The following is an 18,277-nucleotide window of genomic DNA, read 5'->3' on the forward strand; positions in this document are numbered from 1 at the left end:
CCCTCCGACATGTTAGATCAGATGCATTAGCATATACCGTGCTGATGGTTATAATAAAACATCACACTCTATGATAATTGTCCTGGATTACCAGAATACCGTTTTAATACTACTAATGATCTTGTGGAAATCATGGTTTCCCAGAAGCAACTATCTTTCATCTGAAGGTGAATTCCCCCGTGATGGCTCCGGGTGTGTCTGTTCTGTGTGGGTGGAGGGGTGTTATGGAAGATTTTTTCACTTTTCTGTTTTCTAAGTTATCAGTGATTTTAAAGAATCACTTTCATCAGATACAAAATGCTTTTAAAAGTGAAGGGATTTGTAGTAGAAGCCTGGAAAAGTGGGCTTGGATCCTCCTGAATAACCATGATTTAAAAGCTTCCTCCTTCTCTGCTGGCTGTGCCTGGATGGCAGGTCATTGGCAGGAGCTGCCTGACTCCAATGGGCACTGAGTTTGGACCCTGTTGTAGATGTGTGAGATAAAGCTGTCTTTGCATGAAGGTCTTTCTTTCTTTCTTTTTTTTAAGAACAATTTTTAAGAGTTTTCATAGGGTACTGACCCTTATGTTGCCCATCACAGTGTTTTTTAAAAATTTAATTTAATTTTTGAGGGAGAAAGAGAAACATTGATGTGAGAAAGAAACATCCATTGGTTACCTTCCAAAAGGCGCCCCGACTAGGGACCAAACTCACAACCCAGATATGTGCCCTGACTAGGAACTGAACTGGAAACCTTTCAGTTCGCAGGACGATGCCCAACCAATGAGCTGCACCGACCAGGTCACCATCACAGTGGCGATAGTGACTCTGTAGGCTTTTCTTTTCTCTTAATTAACGGATCAAGCTGCCTGGTTTCTTTTATAAGGACACGAATCCCATCAGACCAGGAACCACGCTCATAACGTAATTACCTCCCAAAGGTGCCATCTCCAGGTTCCTTCATATTGGGGCTTTAACGTATGAAATTTGTGGAGACACAAACATTCAGTCTGTAACATCACTTGAATGGCTTTCTTGAAGTCTACCATTTCTACACTGAATGGACATTTCTGGCCCTGCATGTACTACGTCCCACTTTCTTGTATGTGTCATAATAATGGGTGTACCAAAATTTAAAATACAACTGAAATAAAATTGAGATCATTTTTTCTAAAGCAAAAGCATGGAGGCATCAATAGTTTTATGTGTTCTAACAAAAATGAGCTTGAGAGGAAAATAACTGTACAGTTATTTTGTACAGTAACAAGTATCCAGTATTCTTTTCTGGATTACTTGAAATAGTTAATCAGTGAGTACTTATCTGAAGTTCCCTCTTTACATCCAGTTGAATAATCAGGAAATGACTTTAATCAGGAGAGAAACTATCAGGAAGTTTTGGGTTTGTTTTTCCCTTGAGGTGGTTCCCATGCTATTCCAAAACGTTAGGTAATATGCAGCTCCTTACCCTGTACCTTAGAGAAAATCCTCCAGTAAAAGAATACAAAAAGCTAAAGAAAGATGTGTTTACTTACTTATCTCTTTCAGTGTAATTATGGTTTTTCTCAATAGTTTCTTGTTTATAGATATAAGTAATTGTCATTGGTTTTGTTTGCATGAAAAGCCTTGCGTTTCCATTAGGAAATGAAAGAAAGCATTATTTGGCATTATTTCCAAATGCTAAAAATGCTTTCATTTCTGTTTTCTTGATAGCGAGAGGCTGAGGGGGATCTGAAAGGTCTTTTTGCTTATTTAATTTTGTGAGTCTAGGTTTAAATTCATTTGGCAATTGATAGAGAAAAAACAACTTTAAGTAAGAAACCCCTGGTATGAACCTGGCTCAGCTGACTGGGTGTCAACCAACTAAAGGTTGTTGGTTCCTTACCGGTCAGGGCACATGCCCGGGTGGCAGGCTGCTTTCTGGTGAGGGTGCACACGAGAGGCAAAGGATCAATGTTCCTCTCACACTCATTGGTGCTTCTCTCGGTCTCTTTTTCCTTCCCTTCCCCTCTCTCTAAGAATAAATAAATAAAATCTTTAAAAAGAAAAGAAGCCACTGGTATTTATTTTTTGCATATGTAGGGTTCAAATAGAAGGCTCTACTGAAAAACCGGGTTGCGGTACATGAAGGCATTTTTGACAGGGACTGCTGAGTGAAACAGCTTCCAAGTTGTTTTCATTTGGCTCTCTAACCCTCTCAAAGATTTCCTTAAATTTTTTTCTTTTCAATGACTATTACCTGGGAGTAGCTAAAGACAAAAGGTAAGGAAAATAGTGCTCTATTCAAGAAACATCGATATAATTTGCTTACCATAAATATTCCCCATTTTTTAAAGTGAAAAGTCAGTGGTTTCTGGTATATCTCCAAGGTTATGCAACCACCACCCCAATCTCATTCTAAAACATTCTCATCAGCCCTGGCTGGTGTAGCTCAGTGGCTTGAGCGCGGGCCTGCGAACCAGAGGATCGAGGTTCAATTCCCAGTCAGGGCACATGCCTGGGTTGCAGGCCAGTTCCCAGTGGGGGACACATGAGAGGCAACCACACATTGATATTTCTCTCCCTCTCCCCTTCCCTTCCCCTCTCTCTGAAAATAAATAAATAAAATAATTTAAAAATAAATAAATAAAAAGAACATTCTCGTCACAAAACTAAAACCAAACAAAAACCTCTAGTGACCACTTCTCATTCTCCCCTTAACCTAACCCCTGGTAACCTCTAATCTATTTTCTGTCTCTATGGATTTGCTTATTCTGGATAATTCATAGCAGTGGAATTATATATACACCATGTAGCTTTTTATAGCTTGCTTCTTTCATTTATCATAGTGTTCACAGTTCATCTAAGTTTTCTGTTACTTCTTTCAACCTTTTAATGAACATCCCATGAAACATAGCAAACTGATATTACCATGGAGGAAACAGAAACATACATTAAGTTGCTCTTAGGTATGAAAATCACAAATCTCAACAAATCTGTGTGGAGTACCTACCTACACATGCCAGAACTGCGTTACAAGGTGGGGTTATGGAGACTAAGGGTGATGGTGGTGTTCCGTAAACAAATAAACAGACATCTAATCTACTACTAAAGAGTAACTGGCACAATGAAGAAACATAAATCCAAATCAGTGGAAGTGTCAGGGGTATTCTTTTAGATAGAGTGGTCAGGGAAGGGCTCTCTTGGAGGTAACATTTGAAGTGAGTGAGACCTGATTAATGGAGGAAGTCATGCAGAAACCATTCCAGGCAGAGGGAATAGCCAATGCAAACATAAGTGTTATGGGGCAAGAGGGTGCTTGGTTTATTGGAGCAACCAGGACCCCAGGGTGGCTAGAGGGCCATGAGAAGAGGGAGGAGCCTACAGAGAGGTAGAGGAGGCCGAGAGTGGGCCTCAGGTAGACTCAGGGGCAGCTCATCTATGACAAAGTGGGTCGGGGAGGAGGTGGAGTATCAGAGAACAAACAATGCCGGCTGGTAGATTTGGTGGTGGACGGATGAGGACGTTTTCTTTTGAGGGTTTTATCTTAAAAGTGTAACAAAAAGAAAGTCCTTATTGAGGAAGAGGATGAGTGGACTTGAAATTTAGTGTTGTTGAGAAGCCCTGAGGAACCACTTAAAGTTTGTGCTGTGTTTTTCCCTACCCACGTCCAGCCGTCCAAGTGTCTATCAAAAGTTAGCTCTAACTGGAGTTGAGGTTTTGCCACGTGAGTAGGACTGTGGGAAAGCAGGGCAAGAGAGTTGAAATTGTGTGCAGGGGAGTGATTCTACAAGGACCATGCGTGGAAGAAAGGACAGAGGGAGTGATACACAGGAAGGATAGCAGGATCAATGTATTGTGGGAAGCTGGGTGTCAGAGGGAGTGAGCTAGAAAATAGGAACTGGTGTTTTGACAGTTGGCAGTTATTGGTTGTGGCAAACTCGAACGCATGACTCTGGGAGTGGGTGACTGATGTGGGTGGAGGAAAAGAGAAGTTCAGGGAAACGACAGGCCAGTGTATTGGAAGGATCCTTTTTGGGAATAATGAAATATTAAAAGTAATGACAGGAAAAGCAGCAGAGAGAAGGAGACAGTGGGGCAGGTACTAGAATGAATGAGGGGGAAGTTGGTAGATGACTACAAGAAGCAGAGGCAGGAGGTGATAAAGTTTAATGCCATGAATTCCAACATCGAGCTGTGGGTGTTTAGGAAGAAGGAACGAGGATTTGGAATTAGCAAAGGTGAACAAGAGCTCTCCACGATACGTGGTTTTTGTGTATGTGACTTTTCAAGTTAGGATTTGAACTAGTTCTACCTGATTTCAAGTCATTTCCATTATACCACCTCAGATTTGGATTGGAATTATAATTCTTGGACCTAGATCTCAGTATTCTCTTGCTATCCTGGCAGAGTTAACCAGTGGCTGCTCTCAAAGTTGTGTTGCTTTAAACAGCTGTCAGGGTCTATTTTAAAAGACTCCTTTTAAATAAAGAGTATATATTATGGAAAATTTCAAACACGCACAGACATAGAGACGCCACTAAAACAAGCCCACATACACCCATCACCCAGCTTCCGCGGTCAGCACCTCAAAGCTCACCTTCCTTTTCCCCCATCCCGTCTCTTTCCTCAGTTGTTTTGAAACAACTCTCTGACTCTTGCAGGTCACTTTATCAATATTTCAGTATTTACCTCTAAAGGATACAAAACTATTCTTTCAAATTACAACTAAAATTGTAATTCCTCAGTATCATCAAATATCTAGTCAGTGTTCAAGGCTCCCTGATTGGGTCATAATTATTTTTTAAACAAAAGTATTTAAATATTTTTAAATATTTAATTTAATTACTTAAATTACACTTCAAGTAAAGTCCATACATTGTAATTGTTTAGTGCATTGAAGAAGCTGGATTCTCTGACCTGTTTTCTGCCATAGTCTGGGTTTCGTTATTCCGTTTCCAATGGTGTTATTTTACATGCTCCTCAGTTCTCTGAAATTTTTGGAAATTGGTAATCAGATGTTGATGGTAATCAGACTGAGGTTCATTTTTTGGTATGCATGCCTCGGAGGTGGTGATGTGTTCTTGACGTGTGCTTGACATGCGCTTTGGTATGCATGCCTCGGAGGTGGTGACGTGTGCTTGATCAGAGGCCACAGGTTCTGTCTCTCTCTGTGGATATTAGTAGCCACTGGTAGCTTTTGCTTAGGTCCATTATTTCATTGGGGTGCTAATTAGTGGTGTTCTATCATTTTTATTAGATTAATAGTTTTGGAAAGATAACAACTTCCCTTTATCAACCATGGGTTAGTCTGACGTACAGGTTATCTAGGAAAGATAGGCTATACCATCCATTTACTTTTGAAAGAGGCTTACCTAAGGGCTCCTGTGGTTCTAAGGATGCATATATTTTACCTTTAAGCCAGGTATTTAGTTGTAGCTTGTCCTACTTTTAAAGTTAGACTACATTTACAAGATGCAGTTTCACATAGTGGCTTAAATATGAATAGATTTACTGTTAAATAGGAATACATAATAGGATTTAGTTTGTAACACCCTGAAAGAGGACAGCCCTGAGAAGCATTCAAATGTTCGACAGCTTTCCAATGTTTGGCTACATTTCACAAAAGCTCATAAAATATTTAATTCGTTTCTGATAGGTAACCAACTAAATAATTTATAAAAATGAAGGCTTGTTGCAAGTGCTATTACAGCAAGTGCCAATTCTCTTTTTCTATTCGAGGAAATGTGCCAGGAACGTAGTGGATGTAGAATCAGATAGACAGGATTCGAATTCCCCCTCCACTTATTAGGGTGACCTTGAGCAAGTTACCGTGAGTATCTTAAATATATAATAAGAGAATCTGAAATATCAGTGGCTATTCTAAACATTACACATTTCTGAAAAGTTAGAAAATATCTATGAATTTAGCAAGAGCCTCTTTTTAGAATCACTTTGGAGTGTGATAAAGTAAAAAATATTGCTAACTGCCAGAAGCTGTTCATGATGAAGATACGAGCAGTAAACATTGCTGTATTGCGCACATGCCGCCTTTCATTCTAAGGGCAGTGGTAGTGTAGTCAGTTTTAGGCTGAGCACTTTCTACTGAATACTGATGGAACTGCATGGCAGACCAGGCAGGTCTACTATCCCGGAGGACCCCAAGAAGGCAGTTTAGAGAGAACATGGGGCATTTTCCAGAGTTAAACTTGTCTTCAGTTCCACTAAGAGTATAATGGAAGACTGAGCAGCAGTGAGACAGAAATGCGCTCTAATTGCCTAGAAAATAACCGTAACATACTTAGACATTTTCTTCCTATTACTTTTCAACTTAGTTCTCTGCCTCAACATGCCCTCCCTCCCCCGCCCCCCTCTTCCCGATTGTCGGTCCCGCCCGGTGTCTAGCTGGGCTCTCTGCTGTACTGGAGCCCTATTATCCCACAGCTGTTTCATCTTTTGTGACAGTGCCAACGCATAGGTGTTAATTCGTGGGGCATCCAAATGATTTCCAAGTCCATGAGAAACAAGTACAAACACTGGAAAATGAATCCCCCCACCCGCTTCAGTCTTCATAGGGATCCGTTGTTTAGACATATATGAAAACTGAGCTAACAAAAAGGAAGAGTAACGCACACATATATAAGTGGGATTTGCATTTTAAGGTTATTAAATAGTTTCTCATTGTTGTGGCTGCCGTAACTTCTGTTGCGACCAAAATGCTTGTTAAAACTTGTGAATTTATGTGACAGAACATTCTCAGCTCTAGTGTCATTAAATTTGGTTGTGCTGTGCATCAGCACAGACTAGTTGGAAGTAATGCCTAGAACAATGCATAATATTTTTTATTGGCTGTGTTCTTTAACTCCCAATCCAGGAAGCTGACAAGTTGAATTAAGCATATTTTTCTATTCATACATTATGTAGATATATACAAATAAAACTTGTGTTAGTCTTAACAACTATGTTAACCACAAAGAATAAAAAGGACTTGCAGCCAGGAGTTGGAATGGAAATGATTTCTGAGCTAGAGATAAAATTGTGTTTATAGACACCATTTTTGGCAGCTGTACTATCAGTCCTTTCCTGTGGGAATATTTCACGGGGACATAACTTTATGCCTTCACTGTTCATTAAAGAGCCTTGGTTCCATGGAATAAAAAATACTGTGGGACTAAAAATAGTACTGTATGCAAATTACAATGTAACATTCCATGGTATTTTCCTAGTCAGAATGAAGATCATTTAACAAACCGTGTTCCTCTCCATCACCGAAAGAACTTTAAGACAACACTGCTACAGTATGGTCTAGTGGAGTTAGTCAACAGACTGGAAGTTAAAGCCTTTTACTTCCTTCAAATTAAAGTTGACATTAATTTAAAAATATTTACTTATCATGCCCACTATATATTACATTTAAAAGGGGGAACAGTTTTCAGAAACATATATAAAGGACACATGGACAAAACCAAAGGGGGGTGGGATCATGGTTGGGAGGTGGGGATGGCTGGGGTGGGGTGGACTAGAGGGGAAAAATAGAGACAACTGAACTTAAACAATAAAAAAATGTGAAGAAAATTACATCTATACTGTGCAAACAACACAAAAGTCTATTTTAGTCTCTGCCCTTCAGGAGTTTATGAATTTTGCTCTACAGGAGAGTATGTTTTGAATAATACAATCCCCCCAATAAGTATACTATGTGTGGGTACAAATAAAGTACTGTTGAAGTTTGGAAGAATGGGGAATTATGTCCATTTGGGAGATCAGAGATGACTTTATAAATAAGGCAGTTGGGTGGAATCTGTTTTTTAAAGATTTTATTTATTTATTTTTAGAGAGAGGGGAAAGGAGGGAGAAAGAGAAAGAAACATGGTTGCTTCTGACACCCCACCCAGGGACATGCCCTGATGGAGAATCAAATTGGCGACCCCTTGGTTCCCAGGCTGGCACTCAGTCCACTGTGCCACGCCAGCCAGGGCTAAAGTGGAATCTTAAAGGATGAAATCTTTTCAGAAATCTTAAAGATTTCTGAAAATAGAGTTGCAGGTAAAAATATTCCAAGGCAGAGACCAAGTACTAACAAAGTTGGTATAGATCAAAGCACATTTAGAGACTGGAGACTTTGGCAGGGGGCGGGAATCTCACATAGAGAAAATATAGATGGAAATGTAAGTTAGAGATAAATTCTCTTATTCAGTTATGTAAGCTTTTATTCAACAATTATTTCTTGAGTACTTACTATGTGCAAGTACTGTGCTAAAAGTACATTCATGAGCTATGCAGACAAAGGCCCTTTCTAATATGTAAACAATGAAAGATGTTGCTGAAATCAGGGATGATGCAACACACTGCTTCCATCAGAACATACTACAGTTTATAACTGTTACAGAGAACATGTTTTCGAGAGAGTTGGTATTTCCAAATGGCATTGTTTCTCAATTTCAATCCAACTGTTCCTCGACCCAGCTTTAATAAAAATGAAGTGTTATCTGGGTGAGGGAGGGGACATTTGTGGCTCCATTTTACAAGCTTTGGTTCATGATAGAATTGTTTTAGCATTAACTGATTGGGAAAAAAAAAGACTTGAACGAGAGACACCAAAGGTGATTTTCTTACTTTTAAAAGGATTTATCCTGATTGAAAAGGAATCGCTGCAAATGTCCTTTTGGTAGCTAGCTCTCTGTGCAAATAAAGTGATTTGGAACGTTTCTAGAACACATGGCAATGAGTTACACCTGTCCTCATACTTTGTCAGTCACAGCAATCTTTGTTTTCTCTTGAGCTAGGGCTTGCTTGTGCAATGGTGGCAATGGGAAGGGTGGTGAAAATGATGGGTGGCGGCCAGGAAGGCACTTTCCCTTTCTGTCTTCCTAACCAAAACTTTGCAGCCTCCAGTCCAGACAGACTCACTTCGTCTCTTCCTGCCTTCCCATTACACTCCCACGCTCTGCGAGCCAGCCCTCCCTCCTTCAGTGTACTTTAGCTCACCCTCAGCCACCCCCGGCTCGCCCTCCTCCTGGCCCAGCGCCACAGAACCACCCCGGCCCGCAGCCCGCTCGCCCCATCGCGGCCCCGGACCCTGGGGCATGCGCTCTGCGGCCCGCCGCCGCCACCCTCCCCCACCCCTCCCAGCGGCAGAGTTATGCCAAGTATGTGAGGAGCCCGTGAGGGCCCGCGCTGGCCATGGGGAGCCTTGGCCGCCTCCGCGAACGCCACTTTCCCCCCGAGCTGGGCTCCGACCTCTCCCCGCGGCGGGAGCGAGCCTGGCTCCTGAGGACGAGGGGATGGCGGACCCTCTGAGGAGGACGCTGTCCAGGCTCCGGGGAAGACGAGGGCCCCGCGCCGCCGGGGCACTCGGACTCCGGGCAGCCGCTGCAGCTACTGTGGCGGCCTCCTCCGCTGCCCCGGGAGACGCGGGGGGTGCTGCGGCTGGCCCCCCACGCGAGCACGTCGGCGGAGCCCCGCAGAGCTTGGAGCCGCCCCTGCCGTCCCTACAGGCGTGGGGTCCGCAGACGCGGGTCCCGGGACGGGGTCCGGAGCAGTCGGGGGCGCTCGGGCCTCGGCCGCGCGGCGGGACGGAGGGCGCCCCCGGGACTGATCGCACGCCCCTGCACGCCGCACCGGGCTCTGAGCGCAGCGGAGGGGACCCCGACGAGGACGCCGCCGACTACTACGAGAACCTGCCCGGCGGCTCCCAGTCAGCGCTGGAGCCTGAGGGGGCGGAGGCGGAGCGGTGGCCCCCACCTCCCCCAGCGGCGGGCTCCTCCCCGCGGGCGGAGGGCGGCCGCCGGGAGACGGGCAGGCTGCAGACCCAGTTGCGAGAGGCCTATTATCTGCTGATCCAGGCAATGCACGACCTGCCCCCTGACTCGGGCGCGCGGCGGGGCAGGGCGGATCGCGGCTGCCCTGCGGGAGCCCGGGCTCCCAGCCAGCCGCCTTCCGGCTGCGGCGCTGCGGACCGCCGAGCCTGCCCCGGAGACTGGGAGCGGAGAGGCCGGGGCCGCCCTTGGCAGCAGGTGTCCCCGCCCTGGTCGCCTCCGAGGGAGCCTTGGGGAGGCCGCCCACGGACTCCTCGGATGCGTCTGCCCCGCAGCAGAAGCCTCGAGAGCCTCCGGGTAGGCGCCAAGTCCGCTCCCTTCCAGCGGTGGGCGAGCGACAGCTGGATCAGGTGCGGCGCGCGTGAGGACCGGGACGAGCCCCCACCACGTGGAGGCGGGATGGACGGCTGGAGCGGAGGCAGCGCCCAGGTCGCCGAACCCTCCGGCCTCCTGAGTCCACGCTCCAAGGACCCCGGCCGTACCCCGGAAATCACTTTCGGGGATCCTGCGGGGTCCCCTGTGATATGCAGCAAAGGAGACGGCCAGGAGGGGCTCCCCTTCCTCAAGCCGCCCGCGGTGACAGTCAAGAAGCTGCAGAAGTGGATGTATAAAGGACGTCTGCTGTCCCTGGGAATGAAGGGTCGCGCCGGTGGGACACCCCCGAAAGTCACGGAAGCTCAGGGCACCTCTCCAAATCTGGCCGCTTTGAAAATGTGTGAAAGCCAAGTCCTCTCGGTGCCTCCAGACGAAAGAATTACGCTGACAGGTAGAATAGTTTGCAATAAAAATGCTAACACTTCGAGCCTTAATGTTAACTAACTAGGCTTCTACGTTTAGAGGGGTTTTGCAGACTGGTACGTACCCGTGCCAAACAAAGTAAGTGTCATGTAAGTAGCAGCTTAATGCAGTTTCGAGTATAATGAATCCACTCGTTTTGCCCCCCCACCCCCCACCCAAGACAGTGGCGTGAGGAACTTGTTTCGTTGTTGTTATTGTTATTTCTTCTCTATGAACCAGTGCGCCTACTTCTTAAGTACAACAGTGAGTAAAGGTTAAGTTCACCACACGCTTTTAGTAGGTTTGGAGTTGGGCGGTGCTGCCTTTTTATTCTTTGTAGCTCTAGGCAAATCCGTAGACTTGTGGAGTTTGTACATTTGAATTTGATCCAAGGTAGGCTTTACAGACTTCATAAACTGTCATTTTACTCATTATACCTCCCCCCTCCCAGGCGCGTGTGCACGCAGACACATACACCAAAAACCAAAACCCTAGCAAACCAAGAAAAAATTGCCATAGTTGAATTTATTTTTAATCAGGTAGGATTTCACGTACTTCTCTCCACCTTTCCCTCCCCTCCTAACAAAGTTAAATAATTTGTTTTATTGTGGAAAAATAATGGCACTAATATTTTAATCAAAAGAAAAATGCCCCTTACGTACTTAAGAAACTAAGACATAAAGGCATTTGTAAACTTACTGGTATACTTGTTCTCATAATCGGATTTTGATACCTGTTTTGTACGTGTGTGATTTTTAATTTCCCCTGTAGGTTTAGGTTATCAGTTCTAGAAATCTCTTGTTGTAAATAGCAAAAATTCTCTTCTGAAAGAACTATAAAACCTTCAGACTGAGTCAAAAACAACACGACCTTTTGAATCTCACTCTTAAAATATGAGGACTTTTAGTGAAAATGATTTACATATCACTAATAATTTTTAAAATATGAAATGCTGAAATATGAAATATATTCACAGCACTTGGCAGTTGCTGTGGTAAGAATTACAAATTCTACAGGACTGGGTTTGTACACATTAACTTTGTTTAACCAGTAAACACAAAACAGTGAGGAGAAACAGTTCCCGACTTCTAATCTCACAATGAGAGCAAATCAAATTATTGATTTAAGGTGTATAGACACATGAAAAGTTTCTTTGGATCTATAAATCTGTAATTCATGCCTGTCAAAAATCTCCCTCAAATTTATTCCATTTCACTGGAATAACAGGGTAGTAGAATGTGATTTTTTTGTTGCTGTTGTGAAGAGAGGTGTACTTTATGTTAAGTTCAAATTAAAGTATGTATTTCAGGAGTAAAGTATTTATAATCATTTATTACATTTTGCTGCCATTGTAGCTGTACCTCCCCTGATTTTGGTTCAGTTAACTCTTTTGTAGCACAATTAAATTTGAGCCACAACAAAAACCTGTATAGAACTTCAGATATTTTTTTATCCTTCAAAGGTTAAAACTTTTACCATCTGATGGCTTTTAATACCCTCAGTTGTAGTGTAACATCAAGGATTTTAAAAGCAATAATAAATGTAATCTTTACAAATAAATTCAAATTGATACAAAAATTCATTGATTTTTTTAAATTGAGAAGTGAATTAAATATAACTAAAGATTTTAATTTAGTTAAAAGAAACTAAAATGAAACAGAATTACTATGTTGTGGTATTGTAGATATTTTACAAGAATTCTAAGCAAAAGTTTAATCTTTGGCTTAAAGAACTTTCTCAGATGCTATTCCCTTTCATACCATCAATTCATCTTTTTTACAAAAGATAAAAATAATTTGTGCAGTGTTTATATATCTAGTATAGATTGGAGAGTTTATTTTTTTAATAACTTTTTCATGGAGGTTAGTTAAAGTTATCAAAACATCCTGGACACTTTATGTGGTTCCCATATAATCTTCATCTGCACCCTCCCCCCACCCCCGCCCCCCCATATTTGATAGTTGTTTACTGTCATGTCACTGTGAAGAAACAGGTTCAGTAGTTTGCCAAAGGTCACTACTGGATTCAAACCTAAGTCTTTATGACTCTAAAATCCCTATTTGTATAAAGGTCAAAGAGACTCTAAAGTTCTTTTGAGGTTTGATTCAGTTAATTCTATTAAATTACTTGGATTGAGGAGATGGATGAAATTTCAACAAAGTTTACAAGGATCAGCAACTTCCTCAAAGTTTCAAAGAACATAGGGGCATTCTAGAATAGATTTTAAGACTTTTTTTTAATCAACTGCTATATCCATTTTAAACCTTTACCTTTAGATGTTTACTTAGTTCAAATTGATGTTACTTGGATTCTACTTTTAAATATGTTTTCTGAAAAATTAATTGGGCAGTCCAGATGAATCAGTACATTCTTGATGGTATAAAGATGTTAAATAGCTAAAAGGTATATATTCATTTTTCTACACAGTATTTTTATGAGTATATTTTCTTTAAAGCAGTTACACTTAGAATGTATAACACAGAATGTGATGGGATAGAGATACCTAATCTATGTAGGTATTTTGGAAATGTTTGACCCATATGATATATGGTAGCCAAAATGATATTCGGTTTTGATTTTTGTCTCTTACTAAGAACCACTGAAACTTACGGTACTATCGTAATGCCAATGATTTGTTGCAGTTGGAGATATAGGATTCACAGATTGGCCAATTTGTTCCTAATTGAGATGATTATTTAAGAAATCTGAAGCTGTTACACATAGTAAATATTGCCAAGTTCCTGCAAGCCTTACGATTATGGAGGAATTTTAACCTATTTGCCAACTGTACTTCATTATGTGTTTATAAATAAGTTTTAATTAGCATATAGTACACAGAAATAAATTCAAAACCTCCAGTCAGACATGTTGTCCTTTTACCACTTTAAAAAATAATTAGCCTTACTTTGACTCTATTTTTCTTGCTCCATAATCTGTGGAAGAAAAAAATTTAGGACATGTAACTTGTTAATATTTTGTCTATAATCTTCAAAGAGTTATTTTAAATTAGTATTAATTAGTAGGTATGGTCTTGTGCATTATATCTAGAAGTGCAGTTGATACTTTTAATGCAGATTCTTCTCTATTTCCTCTCTTTTCTCACCTAAGTTCTTACACTTGTGGGATATGGTCTTTATGCATTTTTCTAAGAAGTTCTTTTATGCATCTGCCCCTTGGGATTAGTAGCTATAGGCATATAGTTTATGACTGTGTTCTAGCAGTAGTTTTAAATCCCTCTCTGAGAAATTCTGCCATTGTGGCCCTAGAAGCAAGCCCAATTGTGTGTGTGTGTGTGTGTGTGTGTGTGTTTTGGGGAAGGGTACCATAGAGTATCGAAGTTGCTGGTGGTAGAAAAACTCCCTCCCCACCTCACCCAAGGGGTGTGTTCACTGATTCTAGAGACATAGGAAGGGAAAGAGAAGCGTCAGTGTGAGAAGAACATTGATTGGCTGCCTCCTACATGCATCCCAACTGGGGATCAAAGCGCAACCCAGGCATGTGCCCCTACGGGGAATGGAACCCACAACTTTTGGGTTTAGGGAAAGATGCTGCAACCAACTAAGTCACCTGGCCAGGACTGGAAGTCCCACATTTCTAAGTAGTGTTTGTATTTTGAGAATCACTAAGAACATTTTCTAGACCTTTGCCACTCACTGTGTGTGTGTTTCACAGTTATAGAGCAGTGCTTTTCAAGTTCAATGTGCATATGAACTCCCTGAAAATCTTGTTAAAATGCAGATTTAATATGCAGACCTGAGAGTCTGCATTTTCACTCCTAGTAAAGATGCTACTGTTTGATACTCATTTTAAGTAGAAAGGTTCTAGAATTCTCAGTCCCTCCAATCACTTCTTTTAATACATTGGTTAAACTTTTGAAAAACCATTATACTTTATTCTGATAATTAACACTGACCCCTATTAGAAAAAAGCATTTGAGCTCTTTCTGCCATAATTTTGTATGTATGAATTTATACTTGCTACTTATATATAGCAAGTTTAAGCAATTCTCTCCATATTGGTCTGATCTTGCACCAACAAGAATGAGAATTTGGAATCTACAAGCCATATAGTATGGTGGTAAACAGAATAGAGGTTCTGGGTTTCTCATTAGATCCACCACTTACTAGGCTTGTGAACTTGGACAAGTTGCTCAGCACTGCATAGCCTCTGTCGTCAGGTTGCTATAAGGATTAAAAAAGATAATCCATTTGGTACCATGCCTGGTGCTTAGCTGTTACCAAGAGAAAGGCAAGCAGGCTTTGTGAGAATACTGCCTTGCCGCAGATCATTGGAATTCTGGATGGAGAGTGAAATAATCAGAGGTTGAGGAGTAGTCCCTTTCAGAGTTTAGGGAATTGAGCTAGAGTAAACCCCTTTAGGAGCACTTACTTATTCTACTCATCTTTTCTTTTGTCCTTTTTTTCTTGCTCCTCCTCATTACTTTTGTGCAACTGAAAATAGTCTCAAAGTTTTCTTCTCTATTTTCCTGTCACAAAGCTAACATGGCTTTTTTCTTAAGGGTGTTTATTGCTAATCACAAGGGAGGAAAAGTAAAAGATAGAAAAAGCACTTCTTTCCTTTTCAGTGTACTTCTCTCTACATTTAGATTTATCTGGAAAAGACCTTATATATACTTGTATATACACCTAAGGCTAAAACTTAAGCTTATTCTAGTCATTTCTTTTGGGCTGCCTGACTTGACTCTATAAGCAGGGCTGCTAGTATTTATTTGAACTTGAATACAGTGTTTATGAGAACACTTATACTTAGGTTTTTTAAAGAGAAGTAAGCAAAAGCAACAGTTTATTTCTGTAGTAGAAATATTAAAATGATGAAAAGATACCTGTAGATACTGTACACTTTCAATGAAGGTTGAAATACATTATTTCTCAAAGTGTTTGCTGATTATTTGGGGCACTAGTTAAGGGTTCAGTAAAAGTGAGTCATATAGATTTATTGTGAAATAGAAGTTGAGAACACAAAATTGGCTTGAGTAGTTCACCACTATGTAAATATTTTTCTGAGTAAAATATTTTAATTAGCACTTCTGGATTTTCTTATAGGTATTTAAAGTAAAGATGATTTTAATTAGAACCTGATAATTAAAACATGTCATTGTAAAAGAATAAAAACTTTTTTGCCTTGTAACTTTGCATACTTACTTTATACATTTTAGTTGTGCTTTATATATTTTTTACTTTTACTTTATATGTATGTATAAAATCTGAAGCTAAAGGTAAGTTTTAAGTTTATGTAAATAAGGTTTAACATTAATTTTAGCATAAAAAGGGAATCCAGGGAAGACTGCAACTAGCTTTCCATTTCTATATAATGTACATTTATACATATCCATTTAACTGACTGTGGTACAAATGAAATGATTTAAATTATTTATAAATAATTGCTCAAGTAAAATTTATTGTGCTGAATATGTAGCTTATATTCAGCTTTTTAAACTGTATTTTATTGATTATGCTATTTCAGTTGTCCTGATTTCTCCCCCTTCGCCCCACTCCACCCAGCACCCCCACTCCCTTAGGCCATCCCCCAGACCACTGTTCACGTCCATGGGTCATGAGCATAAGTTCTTTGGCTACTCCATTTCCTATACTGTACTTTACATCCCCATGGCTATTCTGTAACTACCTAATTGTACTTCTTAATCCCCTCACCTCCTCACCCATTCCCTTGCTTATATTCAGTTTTAATAACTGAATCAATTTGGGCTTTATCAGAAATTATAGTAATGTACTTATTTATCTAAATTTAAGCTCCACCATTACACACTTTGAAATATTCAGCAATAGCAATGCAACCTTGGTTTCAAGTTTTTGAAGTTTGTAGTTTCAGGAAAAAAAAATGAGTCTCATGAGACTACAAAAGGTGTAATTATTCCTTTTACTATTTATTACACATTTATTAATGCTTATATGAAGTATTAAATTTGCTTAAATATGGGATAGTAGTAGCTTATAGTTCTCATTGTAGTTCCTTGTAGTAGTACAAGTAGCAGTATGTTGATAGTGTATGTCAAAAACTCCAAATATGTCAAACTGTTTAAATTTTTTGCATGTTTTTAGAGATATTGAGAGAAAGGAAAGTAAGATGTGGCTCATAGCGGTTGTGAGTAGTATAATTTTACACTTCGTGCTTCAAATTTATAATATGTGTTAAAACTACATATAATACTCTGTGAAGGTCTGAAGTGCTATTAACTAATATGGGATTTGGGTTTACCGTAAATGTGAACTAGATCTAGACTGCAGTGCATTCGGCAAAAAAATGTCGTCTCTAAAAACCCGGGAGCTCCAGTGAGTCTTCCAGTGATTGTGTATATGCTGATTTTCAGTTCTGAATTTTAAGTGTAAGGGAGACAGAACCAAAGAAATACCTTCGAATCCTCAGGGTTTTGTTAATTAAATTAAACTGGATCAATTCAAGATGTTGAACATCTGTTATGTGTTTGCACATCAAATCCTGGAACGTGGAGGTAAGTATCCCAGGTGAACTACTACAGACTTCGAAGTAACAAGGGTTTGAGTGCTGCCTCTTCCATTTCCTCTTGGGTGATCTTGGGCAAGTTACTTGACTTTTCTTAGTAGTGTTATATAGTTATCTTCTTTAAAAAGTTTTTATTGTGTTTTTTTACAATTATATAGTTTTCTAATATTATTTTCCTTAATCCTTATCAGCAGCCAAACACCCTGTAAGGTTAGCTGGGTTGATAGATCACCATGTTCAGAGAGGGTTGTTTACATCTCTACTTTTAGTGGGTAGCATGGTGTTGGAAAGACTGGTAAGAGCATCGATTTTAGGGTTAGACAGGCTTAAATTTGCATTCAGGGCTAGCATCTTTGCTGTATTTCTCATATTTTTGAGGCTTATGAAAATAATTATACTTGTCTCATAGGATTATTGTGAGGGTTAAGTGAGGTTCAGATCTTTCTTATTGCTCTATCTCTTGTACCTGACGCAAATAGGCACTCAATGAATGTGTTGCGAAAAATGTCTGGCATAGTAGGCATTCATGGGAGCTTTCTTCCCTTCTGATTGCCAGTCTCTTCATGCCTCTGGGACCAATTGAACTTGAAACAGAATTGTTTAAAGTTTAAAAATATTTTATCTGTTTATTAATTTTTAATCTGTTTGGTTGGGTAATGTTTACAGTTTAAAAAGAAAAATTTACATTTTTAAAGGATTTTCTTAATTTTGTGCCTGGTCAGTAATAATGGCTGCTTTGTGTTTACTGTGTGACAGTATTTTGGGTTCTAATATGGGGCCTTCTTAAGAGATTTTTTTTTGTCTTAGATATTTAGAACTTAAACCCTGCATAAGATGCAATATATGGTTAGGAAACAAAATGTTGAAATTTTAATAATCAAGCATCTTAATAATAAGTAAGGTTCACTTATTTTGAAAGATTTATTCAAAATTAATCTTTGTAAAGGTAGGAATATTACTTGTGTTTTCTAAAGACTTCTGGTCCTGTAGTTAGTTGAACATTATTCAAATATTAATTAAAAGTATACTGTGTACAAAGATTTCTGTATAAGCTTTTTTATAGAATGTGTTTTTCTTAAGGTAAGGCTTTGTTAGTTCTGTTTTGTTTACAATGGCAGTCTCATAGTGTGTTTATCCTTTTTTTTGAATTCTTATGACACTTACATTCTTAGTCTTTCTAAGTAATAGAAATAATTTTTAGGCAGAAAATCCAGCATTTTTCTTGT

General features: G+C 40.2%; 1 protein-coding gene across 3 annotated transcripts in view; it reads left to right on the forward strand.

The window, feature by feature from the left end:
- The first annotated feature begins 8,998 nt into the window (after positions 1-8,998).
- The window catches only part of SYDE2 (synapse defective Rho GTPase homolog 2), a 46,827-nt gene continuing 37,548 nt past the window's right edge, over positions 8,999-18,277 (forward strand). For 2 of the 3 annotated variants that reach the window (XM_037060941.1, XM_037060942.1), the window contains exon 1: positions 9,000-10,539. In XM_037060941.1, the coding sequence (XP_036916836.1) occupies positions 9,042-10,539 (1,498 nt within the window). In that variant the 5' untranslated portion in view covers positions 9,000-9,041. Of the gene's footprint in view, positions 10,540-18,277 lie in introns of all 3 variants that reach the window. The other variant, XM_037060943.1, reaches the window with a different exon arrangement.

This window comes from Sturnira hondurensis, unplaced genomic scaffold (assembly GCF_014824575.4).
Source record: "Sturnira hondurensis isolate 20B ecotype Veracruz unplaced genomic scaffold, ASM1482457v3 Scaffold0013063, whole genome shotgun sequence".
NCBI lineage: Eukaryota > Metazoa > Chordata > Mammalia > Chiroptera > Phyllostomidae > Sturnira > Sturnira hondurensis.